The 27,933-nt window shown below is 45.8% G+C and overlaps 2 protein-coding genes across 5 annotated transcripts in view; both read right to left on the bottom strand.

The window, feature by feature from the left end:
- GNAL (G protein subunit alpha L) overlaps nt 1–27,933 on the bottom strand; it is a 208,344-nt gene that overhangs the window by 17,136 nt on the left and 163,275 nt on the right. For all 4 annotated transcript variants that reach the window (XM_003276680.4, XM_030810774.1, XM_030810773.1 and 1 more), the window contains 4 exons: nt 7,015–7,069; nt 4,868–4,941; nt 2,257–2,315; nt 815–935 (listed from right to left, as the gene is read on the bottom strand). In XM_003276680.4, coding sequence (XP_003276728.1) covers nt 815–935; nt 2,257–2,315; nt 4,868–4,941; nt 7,015–7,069 — 309 coding nt within the window. The remainder of the gene's footprint in view (nt 1–814; nt 936–2,256; nt 2,316–4,867; nt 4,942–7,014; nt 7,070–27,933) is intronic.
- CHMP1B (charged multivesicular body protein 1B) lies at nt 15,008–18,091 on the bottom strand. Its single transcript, XM_003276681.4, has one exon. The coding sequence runs from the start codon at nt 17,951–17,953 to the stop codon at nt 17,354–17,356; it is 600 nt and encodes a 199-aa protein (XP_003276729.1). The 5' UTR covers nt 17,954–18,091; the 3' UTR covers nt 15,008–17,353.

Here is a 27,933-nt window from a genome sequence, read left to right as displayed (position 1 = left end):
CAAAGAACTATCAGAACTTCATCAAAGAATACTCCACATTGGCCGGGCGCGGTGGCTCATGCCCGTAATCCCAGCACTTTGGGAGGCCGAGGTGGGAGGATCACGAGGTCAGGAGATCAAGACCATCCTGGCTAACACGGTGAAACCTGGTCTCTACTAAAAATACAAAATACTAGCTGGGTGTGGTGGCGGGCGCCTGTAGTCCCAGCTACTCAGGAGGCTGAGGAAGGAGAATGGCATGAACCCGGGAGGTGAAGCTTGCAGTGGGCCGAGATGGCACCACTGCACTCCAGCCTGGGCGACAGAGCGAGACTCTATCTCAAAATAAAATAAAACAATAAAAAAAGAATATTCCACATTTTAAGTATGTCTATACAATAGATGAACTAAAAGAGATATTTCGTACGGTTCTGGATTTATCAGTAAAGAGTGTGTGTGGGTGTGGGTGTGGGTGTAGGTGTGTGTGTATGTTTTGAGACAAGGTCTTGCTCTGTTGCCCAGGCAGGAGTGCAGTAGTGTGATCTCAGCTCATTGCAACCCTCACCTCCTGGGCTCAAGCGATCCTCCTACCTCAAGCTCCTGAGTCACTGGGCAGGTGTGCACCACCACGCCTGGCTAATTTTTGTATTTTTTGTAGACAGGGTTTCTCCACGTTGCCCAGGCTAGTCTCCAACTGCTGAGCTCAAGTGACACATCTGCCTTGGCCTCCCAGTGTTGAGATTACAGGTGTGAGCCACAACGCCTGGCCCGAGCTATTTTTAACAAAAGAAAATTTGCAATCCAATGGTGAGACTGAACATGCTATTTTTGTCACCTGTTGTTCCAGATGCTTTCAAAAAGATCGAGGGACTCTCTCAGCCTGTTGGTGTTGTTATCTTCTCGAATCACCATGTTGTAGCTACTGCAGGCTGCGACGTAAATGATAGCCGTGACATCTTGGTGGGGAGAAAAAGGAAAGCACCTCAGTTAGACACCCTCGCTGTGGAGTTACAAGAAAGTACACACCCAGCAGCTACTCAGTTCCACAAAAACATTCATTCAGTGATAGGACTATTCAGTCACAGAACAGCCTGCATGTGCGCCGCGCACACCACTGGTTGCTTCAGTAACGCACTTGGTGAAGAGCCCACCCCAAACAACACATGTAAATTTGGGATGCTTAAATGCTTTTTTTTTTTTTGAGATGGAGTTTCACTCTTGTCTCCCAGGCTGGAGTGCAATGGCATGATCTTGGCTCACTGCAACTTCCGCCTCCCAGGTTCAAGTGATTCTCCTGCCTCAGCCTCCCTAGTAGCTAGGATTACAGGCATGTATCACTGCACCTGGCTAATTTTTGTATTTTTGTATTTTTTTCCGAGACAGAGTTTCACTCTTGTTGCCCAGGCTGGAGTGCAATGGCGCAATCTTGGCTCACTGCAACCTCTGCCTCCCAGGTTCAGGTGATTCTCCTGCCTCAGCCTCCCAAATAGCTGGGATTACAGGCATGTGCCATAACACCCGGCTAATTTTCATATTTTTAGTAGAGACGGGGTTTCACCATGTTGGTCAGGCTGGTCTTGAACTCCTGACCTCAGGTGATCCACCCGCCCTGGCCTCCAAAAGTGCTGGGACTACAGGCATGAGCCACCACACCTGGCTAATTTTTGTATTTGTTTTTTTTTTTTTTTGACAGAGTCTCGCTTTTTCGCCCACACCGGACTGCTGCAGTGGTGCGATCTCAGCTCACTGCAAGCTCCGCCTCCCGGGTTCACGCCATTCTCCTGCCTCGGCCTCCCGAGTAGCTGGGACTACAGGCGCCCACCACTGCACCTGGCTAATTTTGTATAGTTTTAGTAGAGACGAGGTTTCACCGTGTTAGCCAAGATGGTCTCGATCTCCTGACCTCGTGATCCGCCTGCCTCGGCCTCCCAAAGTGCTGGGATTAAAGGCGTGAGCCACCGCGCCCAGCCTAATTTTTGTATTTTTAATAGAGCCCCAGTTTCGCCATGTTGGCCAGGCTGGTCTTGAACTCCTGACTTCAGGTTATCCGTCCTCCTTGGCCTCCCAAGGTGCTGGGATTACGGGCATGAGCCACCGTGCTAGGCCCTTAAATGCTTTTTTTAATGAGATTAGTATCTAAGGAAGGAGCATCATAATCTATAAATGCTATACTTTACATACTAGTTGGAGATTATCTAATTCAAAAATAGTTAAGCACAGCAGTGCTGAGTGTTAGAATTCACTCCCATTTTCTTGAGAGAGCATAAAAAAAATCACCGTTAAAGCACTGGATCCATTTTCTCCTCTCATCCCTCTGGCCACCAACATCAAACATGCTGTGGAAGAGCAAGAGGAACACAATTATTTGGGGGAAGCAGGGGACAATGGCACACGTGCTTGCTTTCCTCTTTTGCTATCAGCAGGTTCCAGCGTTCACACATGCGTCTTGAGTCAAGCTCGGGTCACTGGCCTGCACCGTCACTCCCTGTGTGATCCTGGACTACAAGTGGCTCCACCTCTCTCAGCCGCAGTCCCTCCTGTCACCCCACAGTGGGGCTACAGGGGTGAGAGATCAAGCAGACAGCAGCCGGCAGTGTCTGAGGTCCCACAGCAGGTCCTTAATAAATCCAGTGGTTACTAAATCAGTAATGCTAGAGGTCACTTGCTCAGACACTCAGGCCTCTCTGAGTACAAGCTAAGTCACTGCCCAGGGCAGATCCTTCCTATTATTTGTTCCAGCTCTCAGGACACTGTGTCTTCCCTCTCCTGGAGAATTGAGAAAGGCTCCTTGCTGATCTGTCTACACTACATGCATCTTATCTCTAGCCACCTCCGCCTGGTGACCTGCACTGGGTCTTGATCACGCCTGGATTCAGTGCAGGCTGCTCTGCCCAGCCCGAGCTGCTTCTTGGTCTTGCCCAGCCAAGGCGACCTCAGCCAGTTCTCTCAGTTTCTCAGGGGCACCCTGCACTTCATCAGGCCAGGCCCAGGCCCCTCTTCTCACAGCCCCTGCTCAGCACACCCTGTGGCCTAAGCCAGTTCTCCCTGGGAGAGTTTCTCTACCTACCCAGATTCTGCTGGATCTTCCCAACCTTCACAGGCTTCCCTGGCTCTGAGATTTCTCCCCTCCCTAAACATAGTGCATGTGACTTAGGACCACACAGGCTAGATTTTTTTGTCCTGGGCAGGTATGTTGCTGATCCTATTAGAATTTAATCCATACGCTTTGCATTAGCACACGTGGGACACGCTGAGGTACTTGATGAAAATGGATGAGCTGATAAGCAGAATCCTTTCAAACAAAATCACAAATGTGAGATACAGCTTCATTGTTAGTAATTCCACTATGCCAGGGACTTGGTTATGATGTGGGCAAAACCACAAGTCATGCCAACTCCATACTGCACTGTGCGCCTCACAGCAGAGAGACGTAGCTGGCTTTTATCCAGCCTGACAGTGGTCATGTGAAGGGTTCTTGGGAAATCTGGAAGTGGGTGCCTGTCACCTGTGCACTGGGGAGAGCGCTGGGAACTGCAGGAGTCTCAGAACACACTGAAGATCATGAGACTCTTGCTTTAAGGGACCTCACCCTTGAGATCCCTTAGAGTCAAGTCAGACATGCTGAGGGTGACTGGGCAAGGTAAAGGGCAGTATACCATCAATGGCTGCATAGTTCTAAGGGGTCACCATGGGCTGAGATTTGAGGGATGCTTGGATCCTTTTTTTTTTTTTTTTTAGAGACAGGGTCTTACTCTGTCACCCAGGCTGGAGTGAAATGGCCTAATCATGACCCACTGCAGCCTTCAATTCCTGGGCTTAAGAGATCCACCTCAGCCCCCTGAGTAGCTAGGACCACAGGTGTATGCCATCAAGCTTGGCTAATTTTTTTTTTTTTTTTTTGGTAGAGACAGGGTCTTGCTATGTTGCCCAGGCTGGTCTTGAACACGTGGTCTCAAGCAATCCTACTGCCTTTGCCTCCCAAAGTGCTGAGATTACAGGCGTGAACCACTATGCCTGGCCTGAAGGAAGCTTTGATAGACCTGTGGGGTTTGCTTAGCACAGGTGGCATCTGAGGCTCAGAGGACAAGATGAACAGAAGCACTGCGGCAGGAAAAGCTGGGAGAACTGGAAGGGTCCTGACAACAGCCCAGCCTGGTGAGGCAGGTGGCAGATGGCAGGTGACAAAGCAGGCCTGGGGACGGGGCTGGTCACAGGTAGAGGGCTTGGGTCATAGGGTGCACAAGCAGCAGTGAGCCCCGAAACTTTCTCAGCAGAGGAACAGCACGATCCAGGCCGTGCTGTGGGAAGATTCATTTCGTGGCACTGAGAAGGGTGACTGAAATGGGTAAGCCAGGGGACAGGAGACCAGCCAGGGCTCTGCCGAGAGAGTCTAGGGGCAGGGGAAGTGATGGAGCAGGACTAGGGTGATAGCTATGAGGATGGAAAAGAGCTTTGTGGAGGGAGAATTAACGTCTTATCATGAGAGAGAAAAATGAAGAAAGTAAGCTCATTTGGCCGAGTTTGCAGTTGGGCAACCCAAGAGATGGGCTGGAGACACACATAAACTGCTCATTCCAGTTATCAAACTGTGACTATGCATCTGAAAGATCAAAATTTCATGAGTCTCCTGATCTAAAAAAAAGAGCCAATCAAATCTACAACTCAGATGCAAACGCTGCCTTCCTTTCAGGTGTCCTCATTTCTACTTTCAAGTAGGCAGTAAAATCAACACTTCAACTCTTGCTAGAGTTCAAATTTCACCCCAGCTTCCCTTACCTGAAAGGGCAGCCATGCATATTCAGGAATGAAGCCCCCTTAAACCTCACAGCCCTTTGGCTCTGGGACATCATGTGGCCCTGGGCCACGCAGCTCTTAACAACATACTCACTGGAAGTTTACTTTGTCCACTTGGAATCGTGTCTCAAAAATCCCAGATGTCAGAACTCTGCATCTGAGGAGGTCCTGGGAACAAGAAGAGGGAAGCAAGCTGAGTTACATTACTGTTCTTCTTCAAAGTAAAGCCCGGGTATTTTTTCAAATAATTTGTTCCACTGTAAAGGAAACAACAATAATTAAGAACCAACATTGGCTGAGCATGGTGACTCACGCCTGTAATCCCAACACTTTGGGAGGCTGAGGTGGGCAGATCACCTGAGGTCAGGAGTTGAGACCAGCCTGGCCAACATGGTGAAACCCTATCTCTACTAAAAACACACAAAAAACAAATTAGCCAGGTGTGGTCACAGGCAGCTGTAATCCCAGCTACTTGGGAAGCTGAGGCAGGAGAATTGCTTGAACCCAGGAGGCAGAGGTTGCAGGGAGCTGAGATCGCACCATTGCATTCCAGCCTGGGTAACGAGCGAGACTCCGTCTCAAAAAAAAAAAAAAGAACTCAGACGAATGTTCTCTGTTTTATCCTCCAGAGAAAGCCACAGTTAATGTGTTGGTTTGGCCCTGAGAGACCTGATAAATGTGCTCTTGTTTTAAGACTTAAAATCATGTCTGCAAGAATCTTACTAATATATACCTGACAACCACAGTCAGGGCATCAGCATTCCAGAGGGACATCTCTGCTGGTGCTCTGTTGGCTTGGGTGAAACTCGCGGTGGCTTGGGTGAGAAACCAAAGGAAGTGTAACTCTGCACTCATAAGTCTTCAGCCTTATGAACTGGATGCTAGTTGATTTCATTTATTCTCTCTTCCCTGCACATTTCTGTTTCCTCCAAGATAAAAGATGTGGTACCCCAAGGAGACGAGAAAGCCAGGCAGCCTCACAAAGCTGACATCCCTGGCACATTTGGCAGATGTCAGGGTTTTTTTTTGTTTTTCTGACCACCAAATCCATGTGATTTTAAGGAAGCAGCCATTCTATAATAATTCTGCAACATGGGAGGTGGTCCTCCCATTTTAGTATAATGAGAACTGTTTAGGACAGATAAGTTAGTTGAGGGACTGACTCAAGACGAGGAAGCCTCCATTGCTCTGTCAGATAATTTCAAACTCTCAGGATCAGCCTTAGAGAGGATAAACTTCATGGGAGAGAGAGAAGCTCAGGCCTCAGACCTCCCACCTTGGGGGCCCACGGCCAAGGCCTTGCAGGGAATGCAGACTCTGGGGAAAGTTTGGAGAGTGTGGTTTGAACAGAGAGATCCCTCTAACTTCCTTGGGGTTCACTGGCTCTAGAAGCACCTGAAGGCTCCTGAATTGAGCAATCCAGGGGCTCTTCAAGTCTCTGCAGCTGCCCGAGGGTCGAAGGGGCACAAAGATTCCCTCTCTGCTATTTAAAAATTGGTGGAGTGGACCGGGCGCGGTGGCTCACTCCTGTAATCCCAGCACTTTGGGAGGCCAAGGCAGGTGGATCACTTGAGGTCAGGAGTTTGACACCAGTCTGGCCACCATGGCAAAACCCTGTCTCCACTAAAAATACAAAAATTAGCTGGGCGAGGTGGCAGGCACCTGTAATCCCAGCTACTTGGGAGGCTGAGGCAGGAGAATCGCTTGAACTTGGGAGGCGGAGGTTGCAGTGAGCAGAGATTGCACCGTAGCACTCCAGTCTGGGCGACACAGCGAGACTCCATTTCGAAAAAAAAAAAAAAAAAAAAAAAATGGTGGAGTGCTTTTTTTTGACTCAACCCAAAGGGGATGCTCTGGGTCACACCTGGAAAGTTCGCTGTGATATGGGACCCCCCAGGCCCGGGGCCACAAACAGAATGGGCGTAGTTTATGAAGCCAGGAAGTAAAGACTTTGCTTTCCTGAGGACAGCTCCAGGAGGAAAAGGAACGGCATATTCCTTATCTGCAGATAAACTCATCTGCATGCTGGCAATTCTGATAACCACTAAGTGCTAGAGTCAGGCGAGCAAGGCACAAGGTTTGATGACCAATCCACGCACACACACAGGGCAGTACAAACGATTTGCACAAAGTAGGTATCTTAAGGATTTTTCCTTAATCATTCTGAAATAATCATTAAATCATATTGGAAATGAATCTCAAAGTTTCTGGTGTGTGGTGGGGGACCCTAATTCCACATACCTGGTCTGTGGGTGTGTAGTCAACCAAGCTGACGCTGTCGATTCTTTCCAGGAAGCTGCAAAGAAAGCCAGCAAGGGTTGAGGCCTGTTCTCTGCCCACTTTCCCCTGAGGTTGGGGGGAAATTAATGGGACATTACCCAAGTACAGCAAAGATGGGGCAGGCCAAGAAGCTGAAGTGAGTTATTACTTTGTTTCCTGAATTTGTATCTGTCTAGATAATGCAACATTCTTGACCCAGGGACGGAGAACTGCTTTTTTTTTTTTTAATGTTGCCTCCCCTCCCCTCTCTTCTCCACTGCCATAGAGCTAGGGGTGGGGGCTACTCAGCAACTGGGATAGAGCATGGAGCCTCCCTTCCAAGGCTAAGCGAGTACAAGAATGTGTTGCAATGTAAACAAAACATGGAAGGTGACAGATGTCCCTTTAGTTCCCTAATCAAATCCAGATGTTGTTTGTGTGTGTGTGTGTGTATGACTGTGTGAATATGTGTAAGAGCGACTGAGTGTGGAGAGCAAGTAGGTGGTGTGCGAGAGTAAATGCGTAAAAGTGTGTGTAAGGGTGAGTGTGAGAGTATGTGCGGAAAGTGTGCGAGAGCGAGAATGTGAGTGTGCATATGTGTGTGTGCTGGCAAACCTGGCGACGCCTGTTGGTGTCAGGTCTGCCTGGCGCCCGCTGTGTCCCACACAAGGCAGGACGGGAGCCTAGGAAGGCTGTGCGCCGCTCTCGGGTGATGACCCTTCTGGGCCATTTCTCCAGCTCTTCCGCTGGGAGGCCACTGAACTCCCTCTCCTGAGTGACTACAGCCGCTGCACAGGCCTCCCCTGCCCTCTCTGTGCCAGCCTGGCTTTACCAAGGCATCTATCCAGGCTGCACGTTTCCCACTGAGTCTTGGTTGATCTGTTGTTATTTATCTTCTCCACTACCATGTTAGGCCCTCAGGGCAGGTCTCTGTCTTGACCACCTGGGAGTCCCTAGCACCTAGTGCAGGCCTGGCTCCAGTAAATATGGTGGAATGAACCGGTGTCCTCTGTCCCCTTCTCCTTCTGCGGCTGGGACAGGTGGCCATTGAGGGCTGAGAAGCTGAGCCTCTCGGGGACCAACAAGCGCTGGGAATGGGTTAACTGGCAAGCAGGAGACAATTCTGGAGACAGAGGGGCAGCAGCCGCTCTAGAAGGAAGAAGGAGAGCCAGCAGGAGGGAGGGGTCAGGGAGGCCCAGGCTCTCTGTTGGCGCTGGCATTGACGGGAGGCCCCAGTACTGAGGAGAGGATGGACTGCCTGGAGGCTGCGCTGGCTCCTTGCCTGCCACGCCAGTTGGCTGGTTCTGTCCCTGGGTAGGTAGAGGCAGCAGACATGTTCCCATGAGCATTTCATGCAGATGAGGGGATGTTGCCTCCCCATCTCCCCATCCTCCCGCACCAGCTCCTCTGCAGGCGCCTGTGAACCTCAGTGTGGGCAAAAGGGAGACGAAAGGGTTCAGAACACAAAACGCCACCCCAAAACGAGCCCTTCGGCATGTTGACTAATTGCAGTTGAAGGCACTTGAGAAGCCTCAGATGCAAGGCTGGCTGGCTGACCTCCCGCTCTGTCCCAAAAAGCAGGTCATGAAATCTTCCCTAAGAAACGTGCCCGCTCTGTACCAGTAAGAGGAGAATGTTCTTATCACCAGGGGCTGGGAGTCCACCCCAAAACTGACCTGTACAAACCCACCAAAATAACCCCTGTCTTTCATTAGTCACTGCCCCACAATGACTGACCCTAGAAACGAAACTTTCTCCTTTGTCACTTCTCCATAAATTTATCATCTTTTGTTAAAAGGGTATATTAGCTCTCAGTCCTAACGGCTTCTTTGGGTCTTCATTTTTCTTATGAAAGTTCCCGTGTGCATGTAAAAATATTAAACAAAATGTGTATGCTTTCCTCCTGTTAATCTGTCTTTGTTAGTTCACTCAGCTACAGAACCTAATGGGAAAGAGGGAAGTTCTTTTTCCTTCCCTACAGAGGTCAAAAGGGGTCCATTTTAGGAACCACTTGGCCAAAGACAGTAAGACTACATGATTTCCTTGGACATCTTAACTCCTTCCTTTTGGAAAGCTAGAGACAGTCCCTAGTGGCCAAAACTGAGGCATGGCCATGGGATGACATTTTGGCAGATTTCACCCATGAACTTGGGTTTGGCACCCCCAGGGCAAGTAACCCAGAAGCAGAATACACAAAGGGGCAGGAGTGGATCTGCTGGTGTTTGGGATGGCCTTTCATAGGGATAGGAAGCAGTGGGGGCAAGTGTGACCTCCACTGTCATGAATGAGTCATTTCCCTGGAAGCCAAGGGAAACAGGCTATGGGAGTGGTGTCTGTGACTGCATTGTCTGGTGTGCAGTCATTAAAGAATGTCAGCCAGGTGCAGTGGCCCACGCCTTTAATCCCAGCACTTTGGGAGGTGGAGGTGGGTGGATCGCCTGAGGTCAGGAGTTCGAGACCAACCTGGCCAACACTGTGAAACCCCATCTCTACGAAAAATACAAAAATTAGCCGGGTGTGGTGGCATGCGTGCCTGTAATCCCAGCTACTTGAGAGGCTGAGGCAGGAGAATCGCTTGAACCCAGGAGGCAGAGGTTGTAGTGAGCCGAGATCATGCCACTGCACTCCAGCCTGGGTGATAGAGTGAGACTGTGTCTCAAAAAAAAAAAAAAAAAAAAAAAAAGAATGTCAACTGCTCCTGGCTCCACAGAGATATGGCCCAGGTGACAGGGCTACTGAGAGACCCAAGGGACCCTGATCAGCCAGTGGTGTCTTTGGAATAGGTGCTGCAAGCTCTGGGAGGTGCTACTGCGCACCAGAAGGTTGGTGAGAGTTGGCCAAGGGTGTGGAGCTGGCTCCAGAGGGGAAGGAACAAAGGGAAGGGACCCTCTGGGAGCTGGAGAGACTTGGGAGCCTGGAGGCAGGAATTCCCTGCCATTGCCTGAAGCCTGGTTTAGAAAGTACAATGCAGTATTGGCATGGTGGTTGCTGGCCTGGAATGTGGTGGGGTGAAGAGCGTGGCGGAAGGGCACACTGAGTTCCTGACCATCCAGCAACAAAGAAGCAAAAAGACCTTGGAATCCATGAGAAGGTAGGAGAAGTTTCTGCCGGGGTGGGACGGGAGCTCTGAACTGGGGCTGGACAGTCAGACGGGTTTCTGGGTGAGAAGGCTGCTTCCCTCACAGGCCATGTGAGCTACAACAGTTGTATTCAGAAATGGTCGCGACTTTTGACAGGATCCAGAGCAAGGGATACAGAAATGAATTCGCTCTGATGAAAAGAGCTGGAAGGAACTGAAAATTAAATATGAAGCCTGTGGCTATAGTTAGAGTTTAGGAAGTAACCTATTTAAAATGGGATGCACATAGGTTGGACGTAGGTGGGTGAATGTATTCAGATGATAATAACTAGTCTAAGTAGAAAGAATGAAGTATGGTTAACCAAAAAATGCCTCTGGAGTGCTAGAGAGATGTGATGAGAGGACGTGTGAGTGCATCTTCCTGTGCACTATGAAAGACCAGTGATTTTGAGATGCTGACAGCGATGAGGCTGGTGGGTCTTCCCCTGTCGACAACCTCCAAAATGGATATTCAGAGTCCTTCCAGCTCTGATTCTCAGACATCTAAGTGAGACGTGGGAGGTCTCATTGAACATTTCCAAGAGCTGCTTCTGATTTGTTACTGATGCTGAATGGTATCCTGAGTTCATGCATTTCAAGTTTGTGCAATGAAAATAAAATGTGAAAATTCACCCCAAAATGTGAATATGCCCCCAATTCTTTGAAAGACTTTCTAAGGAATAAATAATAGAGTGGTAGATTTCTGCCAGCCTTCTGCCTTGATCCTTGTTTCAACTGGCATAGTTCCAAGCATGTTGCAGAAGTACTTTTTCAAACTGGGGCTTCTGTGACTACACATGTAGAGAGAATTTTAAAGGGGTCTCCCAAATCATACATAGAATTTTGCATATGATTACATTTTAAAGGGTTATAACATTGCCTCCTTAAATATGCCACTGCATGCTGACCAGAAGAATTAAGCAGATCTAAAAATCCCTTGCAGACTATTCACTCCAACATTAGATGCAGAGTTGCAAAACTGTACCAAATTAGCATTGTAAAAAATCACTTGCATTGTAGACACTATAAGGAAGTAGTTAAAAAGAAATTTACTTTGTTTTTTTTTATTATTTCCTGTGACAGCTGAGGACACTCATGTTTGCAGAAATGTTTTCATTTTCATTTAGATCCCCCTTCTGTTTGATATGAGCAAAAATAACAATGCACTGTTTATATCCCATCTGTTGTTGGCGTCAAAGAATTCTTATGCCCATGGAATTGATCGTGAAGAGGAACAAGGAGAGTCATGAAAAGATGAAAACCATTCTGTTAAATGCCTTTGTAATTAAACTACTGGATCTGAGAAAAAAAGTACCAACTAAATTTCCATGTATTTAAAATTTTTTTGGTGTGAAAACATATAGCAATTGGAAATCTGTCAAGGCAAGTAAAAAACTTTTCCCAGTGTTAATGAAATTTGATTCATGATATTTATCTACAAGATATAAAAATATAGATGGATCCCAGATACTCAGGAGGCTGAGGCAGCAGGATCACTGGAGCCCAGGAGTTCGTACTGGTGGAGAAAAACATTACTCATATGGTGACAAAGTACCAGGCAGTTATAATGCACAGCCAGAGTTAAGATCCCTGCTCCTTAAAAGGGGTTCCCAGACTCGCAGCATATCGGCGTCACTGGCACACCCACTGTGTCAGCATGTGCAGCTGAACCATGCATGTCCCAGGTGATCAGCGATTCATGGTGACTCATCATCCAACAGCGTGTTCCTCTCGGCTTTCCTCGCTTTATGCTCTAATCTCTGCCTGAACCATCATTTCTCATGACTCCTGCGCTTCCTCCTTTCCACAGGGTAAAGTCCACACTTTTAATCTGGCCTCCAGCCCTTTGCAATCTGTCCAGTCTCCCCTTCAGTCTCTTTTAACATCACATGAACCCTCCACTCCAGTCAAAACTCCTTGTAGTTTTTGGCCTCTCAGATCCCGTGTCATTCCTGCTTTTTTTCCCCCTTTGAAACCTGAGATTAAACCCTGCTGGCTCTGGGAAGCCACTTCTAACTGCCATGACACAGCACAACATCCCTTTCTTCCGGCACTTACTGTTTCACAATTTGGTGAGCATGGCATGCTGCCTTATACTGTGATTTAATCCTTTTTAAAGGTTGAGGTACAAAATAACATAAAGTGTGTCAACAGTCCTGATCTTAAGTGTTCTTGATTTTTTTTTTTTTAACATCCGGGTACGCCTTGTCCATTTTTCTTTTTCTTTGTATGTTTTATCTACCTATCCGTACTGAATATCATTTAAGGGCAGAAGCATGTTCTCATCTCTAGAAAGAAGCCCCACATGGCCTGCATGTTTTGGACTAAATCTTTCCCTGGATTGTCATTTAAAATGTTTTTAAATTAAAAAAATTATTTTTTTTTGAGACAGTCTCACTCTGTCACCCAGGCTGGAGTGCAGTGGCACAATCATGGCTCACAGCAACTTCCGCCTCCTGGGTTCAAGGGATTCTCCTGTCTCAGCCGCTCGAAGTAGCTGCGATTACAGGTGTGCACCATCATGCCTGGCTAATTATTTTTGTGCATTTTTAGCAGAGACGGGGTTTCACCACGTTGGCCAGGCTGGTCTCGAACTCCTGACCTCAGGTGATCTGCCCACCTCGGCCTCCCAAAGTGTTGGGATTACAGGTGTCAGCCATCATGCCCCACCTGTATTGTCATTTTGAGTAAACACTGCTGAATTGTTTGTCCTGGCATTTCTCAGCAGGGAGAGAGGATGTACAAACCCTGAAGAACGGAGGCAAACATTTCATTGTGGACAAATGCTGTGAAGGAAGAGGACACAGCTCTTGAGTGTCCATACTTGGGACTCTGTGTGCTTAGGGTGCCTGCTTTACCTGCCTGTCTGCTGTCATCAGAAAGCTCGAGGCACTATCAGGAGTGAGCAGCCAGGCCAGGCACACGTTTGCTATGCAGTGCAAGGAGCCCACTGTGGGAGGCACCACACCAGGCCCAGAGATTGACACTATGACAGACACTGCCTGGCCCAGGCTCCCTATGGAATTTGCAATCTAATGTAGAAAAACAAACCTAGGTAAACCAGATAGCATTTTGCTAATTCCAGTCAGTTGATTAAACACAAAAACAAAAACAGGGGTCTGTTCATCAGTTTCCTTAGTGTCCACTGGCTTGTAGCTTTTTGCTATAAAGATCTTGAGCTTTGGACTTTGGCTACAGAATTGCCAATAGGATGTTGTGTTTTTGCAGAGCAAGTCCCTACCTTCTGCTTTATAGTGTGCTTGGCCAGCTGATGCTGATACTATGCTCAGTTAATAAGGTTCTCTTATCAGACTGGTGCTTATTTTCAGCAGTCTTTTTTTTTTCTGAGATGGAGTTTCGCTCTTGTTGCCCAGGCTGGAGTGCAATGGTGCAATCTCGGCTCACTGCAACCTTCACCTCCCGGGTTTAAGCAATTCTCCTGCCTCAGCCTCCCAAGTAGCTGGGATTACAGGCATGTGCCACCATGCCCAGCTAATTTTGTATTTTTAGTAGAGACAGGGTTTCTCCATGTTGGTCAGGCTGGTCTTGAACTCCCGACCTCAGGTGATCTGCCTGCCTCGGCCTCCCAAAATGTTGGGATTACAGGCGTGAGCCACTGCGCCTGGCCCAGCAGTCTTTTCCAAATCAAAGACAGCAGGGCGGGCACACAGTGTCCAAGCCTCATGGTCTGCCTGTATTTAAAAGGCATCTAGATACATTGGCATTCCTTCAGCAAGAAACAGCTTTACTAAGAAAATTCTCCAGCAGCACACACAGTATCATGTGGGTTCCTGAACTGAAATAAACTAAAAGTAGAGGAAAGCATTTTGTGTATTAATCCAGTCTACCTTTTTTCTTTCAATCCTAAATCCATGTTAGAAACTGTGCACTTGAAGGCGGAAAAATGAAAGGAAGAAATATAACTAGTAGTTAAATGGAAGATTAACTAGTTCCCTGATGTGTTTCAGTTGGATACTTTTGTAAATTACACACATCTTTGGTGTGGGGAAGTTTCAATGTGAAAGAGAATCTTGTAGTCATGAAGAAACAATTACAGTGAAGAAGCCAGGGGGCCGGGCGCGGTGGCTCACGCCTGTAATCCCAGCACTTTGGGAGACTGAGGCAGGCGGATCACTTGAGGGTCGGGAGTCTGAGACAAGCCTGGCCAACACGGTGAAACCCCGACTCTACTAACCAAAAAAAAAAAAAAAAAAAATTAGCCAGGTGTGTTGGTGTGCATCTGTAGTCCCAGCTACTCAGGGGGCTGAGGCAGGAGGATCGCTAGAACCTGGGAGGTGGAGGCAGCAGTGAGCCGAGATCGTGGTGGCACTCCAGCCTGGGCGACAGAGTGAGACTCCGTCTCAAAACAGCAACAACAAAAATAAGCCAGGGATCCTAGAAATAACGCAAGAAAAAGCCATACTAACCAAACAAAAATTTAAGTGGTAAGACTGAGGGTGAATTTGGAAAAATATGCTTTCTGAACAAAATCTACCTCAGAATTTTTTTTTCCTTTTTTTGAGACTGAGTTTCATTCTCGTTGCCCAGGCTAGAGTGCAATGGCGCAATCTTGGCTCACCTCAACCTCTGCCTCCCAGGTTCAAGCAATTCTCCTGCCTCAGCCTCCTGAGTAGCTGAGATTACAGGTGTGCACCACCACGCCCAGCTAATTTCATATTTTTAGTAGAGGCGGGGTTTCTCCATGTTGGTCAGGCTAGTCTCAAACTCCTCACCTCAGGTGATCTGCCCACCTCAGCCTCCCAAAGTGCTGGGATTACAGGCGTGAGCCACTGTGCCCTGCAATTCTTTTTTCTTAAGTATTTTTTAAAACAGGATGCACACTCACATCCAATAACATGCAGTTTAAAATGATTTAATTGACAAATTCTTGTGATTTACATTTCAGTATTTAATCAACTGCAAAAGTGAGGAAATAATTCATGGGCCTGTAGTGCTTTTGAAAATAATATTTATGACTCATAAAAATGTACATTCATAATAGTATGACATGAACATATTTTAAGAAAGTTCAAGCATATACAAGCATCGTTTAATCTCACAAAATATATTAATTTTGTTGGGAATATTTGCATTATAAAAGGGTCTTCAGTTTACCAAAGGGTTCAACACTAACCTATTTTTAAAGTTGTAATTATTTTTTCCAATCTAAAGGGGGTTAAGGCCAGGTGCGGTGGCTCAAGCCTATAATCTCAGCACTTTGGGAGGCTGACGTGGGTGGATCACCTGAGGTCAGGAGTTCAAGACCAGCCTGGCCAACACAGTGAAACCCTGTCTCTACTAAAAATACAAAAAAATTAGCTGGGCATGGTGGTGCGCACCTGTAATCCCAGCTACTCGAGAGGCTGAGGCAGGAGAATCACTTGAACCCGGGAGGCGGAGGTTGCAGTGAGCCGAGATCGCGCCACGGCACTCCAGCCTGGGCAACAGAGCCAGACTCTGTCTCAAAAATAAACTAAAAGAGAGGTTAAGACTCATGCTGTCTTCACACATGGCCCTGCACAACCGTGTGGAGAACAGGAGACATGACCTTCTAAGAGGGATATTCTTGAGAGATGCTGGGCAGACAACCAACAAGGGTCCCTTAAAGCACACTTCTGAACAACGTCCAGTCAAATGTAAAATAACTTAAATATGAGGGCCACTCCTCATTTGCACGCACCTGTTACACTTTTTTTTCCTTACTCATTTACACTGAGAAACATGTTATAATAGTGAATAGTTGGTTATGAATCCTTCAAAGAACTTGGAAGGGCCCCTATAATTATTTTCTGAAACAATGGAATTCTCTTATGGAAAAATCTTCCAGTGAAGGAAAGGGTAAGTTAAAAAAAACTTGAATTAACTTAGGTTAGTATACTTGCCAAGGCAAAAGCAAGTTGCTTTTCTCCATGTTTCCAGGCTATGAGAAAGTGGTGGCTACATGCTTTACTTTTCAGCCAGAAAATACACACTGCCATTCCTGAGAAGACGGCAGGCAGCACAGCCGGGCTCCAGCCTTAAAGAGTCAAGCTTTCTCCTTCCTTCCAGTCCTACCTCTTTACTTCTCAGACTTCCAGCTGGCTGGATGTATACATAAACGACTTGCATGGCTAAGTAAAACATTCCAGCTTATATTTTCAAGGTTTTCAAAGAGTTCTTGCTTTTGGACAAATTAATAAATGCAAATTAGAACTTAAAATGCAGTTCTAATTTTATTTCTATTTTTGGTTGTTAAAATCAAAACAAAACCTACACACACACAGTCCCAGGGATTTCCTCAAACGAATCAACAGTTCTTTGGCAATGTTAAGAGTGTGTAACATGACTGCCATGCTAATTAGCATAATTTATAAGACGTCTAATAGCGTTGAAACAGGAAAATAACTATAATCTTGTTAGAGAAGTTCGTTTGAAAGACACTGTCAAATGTCACACTTTCTAAGTCTTTTTAAAAACTCAATTTAGTAAGTAGAAAATATAAATGAACATTTAATTTTTCCAGATAATAAAGGAAGTTATTCGGCATTTTTCCCAGTTACGCAAAGACAATTATCACATGAAAAATTATAGAATGTAAGCAGTAAGAGAGTATTATGCAAAAATATCCTAAGGTAATTTCATTATAAATTATAGGACCAGATTTATTAATAATATACGTTATGAGAACAATCAATTGCAGTCTCACTGTGAAGGCAAAAACAAAACAAAAACCAAAACCCAAAGGATAAACAGAAATAGCACAGTCCACCGAATACACTGCATGGTGTTTATAACTGTATAACCAAAATAAGTAATCTTTCCCCTCTCTTTAACTTTTATGCACCACCTGCCATTCTACATACTATCAATCACACTAAATAATAAAAACCAACCACCTTCAATCTGATCATTCTGGGCAGAAAACTGAATACAGTTTTGACCAGATCTTCGAGAACGATTCATATACACGAAATTAACTAGTTCTGTTAAAAGGCTGCTATAAAAATACCATCATTACGAGCTATACAGAACTTTCGAATCCAGCTAAGAGTGGAGAAATACTGAATTTCTTAATTTATCTGGAGAGGGCTGTAAACCCAAAGGTAGAAGGGCATTTCAGCATTCTGGCGTGTTCAGAGTTTCTAGGGTATAGTATCTCTCTAACACACAGAGAGCATTTCAAAGGGTGGCTATGGCCAGGAAACCTCAGAGCGGGTTCTGCCGTCACACTTGATCCCGAAGGCGGGCCAGTCTCTGAGAAAGTTCATCCTGCTCCGCCGAAGCCACGCTCGTGCCCACGGAGCCGGTCTGCCCCTGCGGCAGCTCCATGTTGAGGTCGAGGCCCGCCTCATCTGCCATTTCCTGGAGCAGCATATCCACTTGGTTCTGGGGAGTGGTGAGCGTCGTCGTGCTGCTCATCGTGTCTTCCATTTGCTGCGTCTGGACGTCCAGAGTCTCAAACTGGTGCTCGAATTTGTCCATCAAAGCAGAAATCTTCTCCAGATTCATGGTCTTCAATGTCGCATCCATCGACTTAACCACACCAGCCATCGACTTGGTCACCTTGCCCATCGTCACCGCCGTCTGGACCCTGGCAGCCACTGCATCGACTCGCGCACTCATTCTCAAGAAATTCACCGCCTGGTTCTTCTGGCGGATGGCATTTTCGGCGTGTATCCTCGCAACTTCCATGTTGCCCTTCTGAATGGCCTTTTTAATTTTGGCCTTTTCGGCCTTTTCCTCCTTATCGCATTTTTTGGCACTCCTACTCAGTTCTTTGGCAGCGAACTTCAGGTTGAACAAGTGTTTCTCCATGTTAGACATAGTCGGACGGCACCTTTGGGTCGGCGGCCCGGCTGAGACGTGCGCGGAAGGCAGAGAAGGTAAGGTAAGTCCGCTCCCGGCCGCCGCTCCTTTGTTTTGGTCCCACTTCCTGTTTCTACTGTGCGCGGCGCAGGTGGTGACGTCAGAGCCCAGCGCCAAAGGCGGGGCCTGCGGGACGGACGGCGCCGGGGTGGGGCCTGTAGGACGTAAGACGCCAGGGGCCGCGCATGCCGGGGGATTCTGGCCGGACGCTCCGGCGCTGCGGCGGTGGATGGTCGCTTACGGCGGTGCGTTCTACCCGGTTTTTAAAGTTCTTAACGCATTAGTCAATTCACAAAAATTAGTGCCCCCACGCACTTTCCTAGTAATAAATCTACGGAAGTAGACAGGATCTGTGGAGACCCGCGTGTAAAATTACCCAAGCTCCAAACTTGGCAGGCTTTATAAAGGGTGACTGGCTAGCGGGCTAAAAACCAGCCAAACATCAGCTAGGTCTTCGCACTAACGCTTGCTTTATTAGCATGGGTAATTTCCACTTTCTCAGGGGAACTGGAAACCATGGATACATTAAAAACAAAAACATTAAAACAATACATTAAAAACAAACGGGTCATTGACGCGTCCCCATCTTTGACTACAATTTGTGCTAGAGTTCTGTAATATCTTTTTATTGCATTGGGTGAAAATAACCTTCAAAACTGGCACCACCAAGTTTATACTTTGGAAGTTCAGCTTCTAGGTGAGTTGCCAGTAATTACCCAAAAATCGTCCCGTGGCTTAGTAATAAAAAGACCCATCTTTTGCTGACACCATTCTATCTTTTTGATGTTTTATAAATATCCAAGGAACTTCACTCACATTTAAGTTTGACAGGCTAAACTGTCATTTTAAATTATGCAGGCAGAGTATGGTGAGATATTAGGACCCACACCCACAGGCATACATCAAAACTGTCACTATGTATTACGCCCTTTAAAAATGCTGGCTTTCAAATGGCAGCAATGTGTGCTGTCACTTTTCTCTTTAGAAAGATTCCTCCGATACAGCAATAACAATGTAAGAAGACCGAATCTGCCCTAATGAGGTAGGCTGAAAATGAACCCTGAGAGCGAATTCTGTTTAGAGATCATTTTAATCCAGCAGTCCGCCACTTCGCTTAGCTTCCTGTGATAGCTTGCCAGTCAGTTTCACACCACAAGACCTTCTGAAGACATAGCTTTGATGTTTTCACTCTCTTGCTCCAAACCCCGGGCATGGAGGCTAAACCTGCTGTGCAGCATGCTGGCTCCCTTGTCTTTCGCGCCCCTCGGCCTCCGCCAGTCAAAGCAAACCGCAGCATGGAATTTGAGCATTATTTGTGTCATTTGGCCAGCGGGGAGAATGTGACTGACGCCCGGTCCTGTGGCTATGCTGTTCCTGTTGCCTGGATTTACTGTCCATGCATCTCTGCCTATTGACACGCTGCCAGTCCTTCAAAACCCACCTTCACCATGGAGCCTCCCCAGGACTCCTCCTCTGTGTGGCCATACTACAGGGCACATTGCCTGGCAAGGGGTCTGTGTGTATAGGTCACCTGTTACAGTGTGAACTACTTGGATGCAGACAACACTGATTCCTTCCCCTCTCCATGGAGCCCAGCAGGTGCTCTGCACACAGCAGCCACTGAATCCAGATGGCGTTGCTGAATTTAATTGTATTTCAGAGGGGATAGGATGTTACCCTAGTTAGCAGCTTAGCTATGGTTCCTTTTTGCCCCGCAAAGCAGTAGAACTCTTTTTCCAAATGAAACTTTTCTAGAAATGGAATATAAAGAACCAAAAAAAAAAAAAAGAAAGGGAGGAAATCTGTTCAAAGTGGATATAGAGAGCTTAGGCCCCCTACTCTGCTCACCCTCCATTCCACTCTTCCCTTCTTTTAGGTCCTGGTTTTTCTTGGAGTTTGCAAACAAGTTTCATATCCAGCTTCCATGTCATGCTCCATAGTTTTCTTTTTTCTTTTCTTTCTTTTTTTTTCTTGTTTTTGAGATGAAATCTTGCTTTGTCACTCAGGCTGGAGTGCAGTGGTGTGATCTTGGCTTACTGCAGCCTCCGCCTTCTGGGTTCAAGCGATTCTCCTGCCTCAGCCTCCCGAGTAGCTGGGATTACAGGCACACACCAGCACTACCGGCTCATTTTTGTATTTTCAGTACAGCTGGGGTTTCGCCATGTTGGCCAGGCTGGCCTCAAACTCCTGACCTCAGTTGATGTGCCTACCTTGGCCTGCCAAAGTGCTGGGATTACAGGCGTGAGCCATCATGCCCAGCCCATAATTTTCTTAATGACAAGTTCTGACTAGGTGAGATGGTTTGGAATATAATCGTGAGAGACTCTGATAGATGATGATGATAATGACAACTAACATTAATAAAGTACTTATGCACCAGACATTGTTCTGGGCACTTTACATAAATTAACTCATTTCAGCTTCGCAAACCCTATGAAGTAGATACTATAAATGTCTCCAGTTCACAGGTAATGAAAAGGAAGCACAGAGAGCTAAGAAACTTGCCTGAACCCACACATTAGGTAAGTGTTAGAAACCGGATTCCATGGATGTACTGGGACCAGTAATAAGGCAATAGGGAATCCAATAAACATGAATTAATAAGAATAAAATAATGATCATCATGTAGCCTAAAGAAAGTTGACTTTCCAGCTGTTTTTTTGAGAAGACAGAGTTGCATTGACTGCAAAGTTAATATGAACTTTATAAAGTGTGGTTGTTGACTGGGCACAGTGGCTCAGGAATGTAATCCCAGCAGTTTGCAGGGCTAAGGTGGGTGGATCGCTTGAGGCCAGGGGTTCAAGACCAGCCTGGCCAACATGGGGAAAGCCCGTCTCTACTAAAAATACAAAAATTAGCTGGGTGTGGTGGCACATGCCTGTAATCCCAGGCACTTGGAAGGCTGAGGCAGGAGAATCGCTTGAACTGGAAAGGTGGAGGTTGCAGTGAACTGAGATCACGCCAGTGCACTCCAGCCTGGGTGACAGAGAGAGACTCCCTTTCAAAAAAAAAAAAAAGAAAGAAAAAAAAAAAAAAAGAAAAAGTATGGTTGCTAAAAGAAGTTGCTATCACCTGAAGCTACATTCCTTGGATGATGACACCTCTACTTTCTGCGCTGGAGAGAAGGGATAGGTGGAGTTCCAGAAGCCATCTTCCCAGAGAGACCAGGGCAGACTAGAATTCCGAAGAGAAGGCTGTTCTCCTTCTCTCCCTGACAGTTCCCCAGCCCTGCCCTCTTCTTTCTCTTATCAACACCCCAGCCATTTCCACGGTGTTCAATAGGATCCATAGCTAACTGCTCTCATGTTCACATTTCCAGGGAGAGATTTGCTTCTGATCTCCAAACCCATATGCCCAGCTGTCTCCTTGGTGCTGGGTGCTTTGTGGTCCAAGACTGATTGGCAGCTCCTCAAAGTGACTGAACTCAGTCCTTTCCCCCAAATCTGCTCACTCCCATTTACTACTGGCACCTCCATCTACCTTGTCATTCGAGTTGGATTCGGAAGAATTATCTCTGACCACCGTGGTATCTGAATCTGCATCTGCCCTGGCTCTAAGGTTTTTCCATTCTTTATATTCTATTGAGGTTGACAACCTTCAGGGTCTGTTTCAGCTTGGTACGCTTTCTCTTTTTGTGTATCTAGCAAAAGGAAGATGATTTTGGGATTATTATTAAAGGAGGTTTTGGTCCTACAACCATGCTGATTGTACGTGAAAATGTTTTGGACCCAATGCAGATGTGAAAACAGAACATACAGTTTATAATGACTGGAATTGTTTAGCAACTACCACATTAACATTGAAACCTTGCAAGTCCCATAGCCAAATTTTGTCTTAGTGAAAAAAAAGAAATTTTTGATTAAAGTGCAGACATTTCTAGAAAGCTGCGGGTCAAACCAGTTAATTATTTTTATCATGAAATGGAGAAGAAAAATATGCTATCGTTTGGCACATCTGGTTGATTTCTTTTCTTTCCTTACTTTGAAATAATACAAGTGGTTAAAATGAAAATATTTAAGCAGGACATTCAGTTTTACTTCATTGGAAAACAATCATTTGCTAAGTCTGAAGTCACTCAAAAAATAAAAAAAGAGAAAATAAAAGATATGAAAAACAATTTTCTCGTGTGTGTTAAACTATTTCTGGATTCTCATCGGTATGTTTCTGGTGATTTTGAAATGGTATACCTCAAACTAAGGGCTCCTCCTCACTTATCACAGTTTGCATTTTTTGCATATATTTGTGTTTGATCAGCAGCAGGCTTTCCTATTAGATGTCGCATGGTGACCTTTGGTTGACTACCTATACCTGGTACTATTCAACCTCTGGAAAACAGATACCCAATAAATTTCTGTTGAATGTAGGAATATATGAATTCAGCCAAAGGAAATGGCATTGGATACATATTCACTTGGTGGCCATTTTGAGGAATACATTACATATATGTATATATATATAATACATTACATACATATATAATATTAATTTATTACACATATTATGTATTGCACATATGTATACATATTTTCCTCTATATCACCTTTTTATTGGGGAACACAGCTAGAATTAAAAACGCTGAGACTCCTCAAGCCTTGGGAAATTGCAAAGTCACTGTCCAGGGTTGGGTGTGATGGCTGATGCCTGCAATCACAACACTTTGGGAGGATGAGGTGGCCCAGGAGTTTGAGGTTGCAGTGGGCTACAATCACACCACTGCACTCCATTCGGGGTGACAGAACAAGATCCTGTCTCAAAAACAACAACAAAACAAAACCAAAGTCACTGTCCCTCAAAATATGTTAACAGCAGCCTGGGCAAGATGGCAAGACCCCATCTCTACAAAAAATAAAAAATAAAAATTAGCTGGGCATGGTAGCATGTGCCTGTAGTCCCAGCTACTTGGGATCCTGAGGTGGGAGGATCTCTGTGTCCAGGAGTTCGAGACTACAATGAGCTATAATCATGCCACTGTACTCCAGCCTGGCTGACAGAGTGAGTCTCTCTCTCTCTCTATATATATATATGTATGTACACACACACACATATATGTATATTAAAATGATGTCAAGATTTAAAAATAAAAATAAGAAAGAGTTAGAAGGAAATAGAACAGCATCATGTAAACAGAATTCTGCATTCCTCCATCTGCAGTTTAAATGCATAGTTTATTATTCCTCTTGGTGATGTGGTGAGTTAATACTGTTATAAGGAACCTAACTTCCATGTTAGTCGAATTTGGCATTCACTCATTTAGCAACACAGTGATTCTCCTTCTCCTTCTCTACACTGAACAACTTACCACTTTGAGAAGCTGCAAATGAAATCTCAACACACCTGTCCCTCTAAGGCTGGTACAGGATGCCTCTCTTTTCTGGCCTCAATTTCCTCATTTATAAAGCTGGAAAAATAAGGCCTATGATCTAACAGTGGGTAATAATCCCTCATCAGGTCAGATCACCAGAGAGGGCCACTCAGAACCGCTTAACTTAAAAAATCCCTGAAACAAGACTTACTAAGAGAAAAAAATGTATTATTTAAGTGGCGTTTTCCTGGCAGTTTGTAATGGATGTTTGCAAATATCGTGAAGACCATATAGAGCTGACACAGCAAAACTGAGAAGGCTGAGTGGGCCCCTTCTCTCCGTCTCTCTCTCCCCCTCTCCCTCCCTCTCTCTTTCTCCTCTCTCTCTTTTCTCTTCCTTCCTTCTCCCTCCCTCCCTCCCTTCCTTCCTTCCTTTATTTCTTTCCTTCAGGGTGTCACTGTCACCTGGAGTGGCGCAAGCTACCTCTGCCGTAACTGGGCCCATTTCTCTCTGACTCCTCTAGTTGGAGAGCATTTTGTAGGAAGAACATCTACTCCTTTGGTCAGGTTCCTACAAACGAACGTACAAACTCAAGCAATATGGCAGGGAACCAAACACATGAAATATTGTTAGGTCTATGAAACACACGATATATTCCCCTTTCCAATCCGTGTTCCTATTATTTTTTAGCAGTCTTTATTATGCTACTTTTTTTTTTTTATTTTCAAGGAAAGTGTACTCTCCTGCACACAGCATTTTGCCATATCTCACAGCTGTCTGGTTGACTACTGGGAAACATAGTTTATTCTGAAAACATGCTTCTGGATGGAAAATGATTTTACTATTACAAACCTGAAGACAGAAGGACAGGATTGCATCTGGCCTAATACGGTACAAATCTCACCTCTGAAGGAATATGGAAGCCAGTTGTTCTTACATAATTTTTATGTTTTAACCTGAACATTAAGCTTACAATCTATAAGTTAAAAATAGCGAGGCCAGGCGCGGTGGCTCACATCTGTAATCCTAGCACTTTCGGAGGCTGAGGTGGGCGGATCACGAGGTCAGGAGATCAAGACCAGCCTGGCTAACATGGTGAAACCCTGTCTCTACCAAAAATACAAAAATTACCCGGGTGTGGTGGCACATGCCTGTAGTCCCAGCTACTTGGGAGGCTGAGGCAGGAGAACCGCTTGAACCCAGGAGGTGGAGGTTGCAGTGAGCCAAGATCGCGTCATTGTACTCCAGCCTGGGCAACAAGAGCGAAACTCCATCTCAAATAAAATAAAATAAAATAAAATAAATCGAAAAATAAATAAATAAAAAATAAAAATACCAAATGTACAAATTGGCCAGTTATTTTTGTTGCACATTAAAATCTTCTCTCATCCTCCTCGGGGAGCACCTTCTGTTCATGATGGGAACAGATTGTGAGAAGTCAGGAGCTTTTCCCAGGGCTAGTTTGCATTGAGTATTGGTAGATGGTGGTGGAGGGAAAAAGCATTCTTCTTCTTCATTGCTGTTCCCGGGGACATGTGTGTGCAGCTGACTCACTCATACCCTTAACTGATGCTGTGATTGATCTGCCTTAGACCCAGCTTTTACTTAGCATCATGTCTCAATTAGATTAAGTTTAAGGCACAAGTGATTTAAAACGGCCATGGCCACAGAATGGAGAGCACTGGTTTCAGCAACCATGTATCCTGAGAATCTTTCTATTTATTTATTTATTTATTTATTTTGAGATAGAGTCTCACTCTGTCACCCAGGTTGGAGTGCAGTGGTGTGATCTCAGCTCACTGCAACCTCTGCCTCCCGGGTTCAAGCGATTCTCCTGCCTCAGCCTCCTGAGTAGCTGGGACTACAGGCGCCCGCCACCACACCCAGCTAATTTTTGCATTTTTAGTAGAGACAGGGTTTCACCGTGTTGGCCAGGCTGGCCTTAAACTCCTGACCTCAGGTGATCTGCCTGCCTCGGCCTCTCAAAGTGCTGGGATTACAGGCATGAGCCACTGTGCCCGGCCCTGAGAACCTTTCAATTTAAAATCCCTTCAATTCTAGTCTAACCCACACACTTCATGTAAAATAAGGAGTCATTAGCCATTAGTGTCCATGGAAGGGTAATCTTGGCCATTTCTTTTCGTCAAGGAATAACTGCAATTAAACTTTTCGGCCAAAACATAAAGTTTTTTTTTTTTTTTGAGATGGAGTTTCACTCCTGTTGCCCAGGCTGGAGTGCAATGGCGCAATCTCGGCTCACTGAAACCTCTGCCTCCCAGGTTCAAGCGATGCTCCTGCCTCAGCCTCTCGAGTAGCTGGGATTACAGGCATGCACCACCACGCCCTGCTAATTTTGTATTTTTAGTAGAGATGGGGTTTATCCATGTTAGGCTGGTCTCGAACTCCCAACCTCAGGTGATCTGCCCACCTCAGCCTCCCAAAGTGCTGGGATTACAGGTGTGAGCCACCGTGCCTGGTGACATAACGATTTTGTTAGTTTAAGCTAGTGTCTTTCGTTAGGAAGCAAAATGGTGTTAGAAATCAAATATGGCCGGGCGCGGTGGCTCACGCCTGTAATTCCAGCATTTTGGGAGGCTGAGGTGGGCAGATCATGAGGTCAGGAGATCGAGACCATCCTGGATAACACGGTGAAACCCCGTCTCTACTACAAATACAAAAAAATAGCCAGGTGCAGTGGTGGGCGCCTGTAGTCCCAGCTACTTGGGAGGCTGAGGCAGGAGAATGGCGTAAACCCGGAAGGCGGAGCTTGCAGTGAGCCGAGATCGCGCCACTGCACTCCAGTCTTTGGGCGACAGAGCAAGGCTCTGCCTCAAAAAAAAAGACATCAAATATAACAACTTGGTGAGTCCTACTAGAAATAATTTATTTTTAACATCTGTTTATTTCTTTCCTTTTTTTCTTTTCTTCTTATCTATTTATTTATTTTTGAGACAGAGTCTTGCTCTGTTGCCCAGGCTGGAGTGTAGTGGTGCGATCTCAGCTCACTGCAACCTCCACCTCCCCACTTCAAGTGATTCTCCTGCCTCAGCCTCCTGAGTAGCTGGGATTACAGGTATGCACCACCACTCCCAGCTAATTTTTGTATTTTTAGTAGTAAAAAATTTTAAATATTTTCTATTTTTAGTAGGCGAAACCATATTGGTCAGGCTGGTCTTGAACTCCTGACCTCAAGTGATCCACCCACCTTGGCCTCCCAAAGTGCTGGGATTACAGGCGTGAGCCACCGCACCCAGCCCCTTTTTTCTTTTTTTTTAGCGACAGGGTCTTGCTTTGTTGTTCAGCTGCAGTACAGTGGCACAATCATAGTCCACCGTAGCCTCAAACTCCTGGGCTCAAGGGATCTTTTCACCTTGGCCTCCCAACACGTTATTACAGGCATGAGCCACTGTGCCTGGCCTTAACACCTCTTTAGAATGTGAAAAATCCTTTAACAAAGCAGAATACTTCTTATCACTTTTGTACCTTTATAATGTACCATAATAGCATTCAGTTTCTTCTGAAACAGTCAACACCCTAAAGTCACTCAACAGTGAAACAGTCAACACTTAAATAGTCAACAGTCGAAAGGTGGCCAAAGAGGAATGTTTTTAAAAGAATTGCTAACTTTACAATGAGTATGAACTAAGTCAGGGGTCCCCAAACCCTAGGCCACATTCTCATGCTGTGTGAACCAGGCCACACAGCAGGAGGTGAGTGCCAGCCAGCAAGCAAAGCATCATCTGTATTTACAGCTGTTCCCCATCAATCGCATTACCGCTTGAGCTCCACCTCCTGTCGTTATCAGCGATGGCATTAGATTCTCATAGGAGCACGAACCCTATTGTGAACTTTGCATGTGAGGGATCTAGGTTGCATGCTTCTTATGAGAATCGAATGCCTGATGATCTGTCACTGCCTCCCATCACCCCCAGATGGGACCATCTAGTTGCAGGAAAACAAGCTCAGGGGTCCCACTGATTCTACATTATGGTGAGTTGTATAATTATTTCATTATATATTGCAACGTAATCGTAATAGAAGAGCACAATAAACGTAATGCACTGGAATCATCTTGAAATCATCCACCCCACCACGGTCCATGGAAAAATAGTTTTCCACGAAACCAGTCCCTGGTGCCAAAAAGGCTGGGGACCACTAAACCAAGTCATTAGATATAAGATACCTGAACTAGGCCGAGCGCGGTCGCTCATACCTGTAATCCCAGCAATTTGTGAGGCCAAGGCAGCTGGATCACCTGAGGTCGGGAATTCGAGACCAGCCTGACCAACATGGAGAAACCCTGTCTCTACTAAAAAAAAAAAATATACAAAATTAGCCGGGCATGATAGCACATGCCTGTAATCCCAGCTACTCGGGAGGCTGAGGCAGAATTGCTTGAACCTGGGAGGCGAAGGTTGAGGTGAGCCAAGATTGCACCATTGCACTTCAGCCTGGGCAACAACAGCGGAACTCCGTCTCAAAAAAAAAAAAATCTGAACTAAAATATAACATGTTTTCTTTCGTTATTTGGTAAGAGTTGGGCTACAATCTTCCAGTTCATACCTGTATTCCACAAACATTTACTGAGTTTCAGGCTAGAGGATGAACAGTATGGGGGATAGGTAAGTAATTCCCT

This window comes from Nomascus leucogenys, chromosome 4, assembly GCF_006542625.1.
Source record: "Nomascus leucogenys isolate Asia chromosome 4, Asia_NLE_v1, whole genome shotgun sequence".
In the NCBI taxonomy this organism is placed as follows: Eukaryota; Metazoa; Chordata; class Mammalia; order Primates; family Hylobatidae; genus Nomascus; species Nomascus leucogenys.
This window is presented reverse-complemented; position numbering and strand designations above follow the sequence as displayed.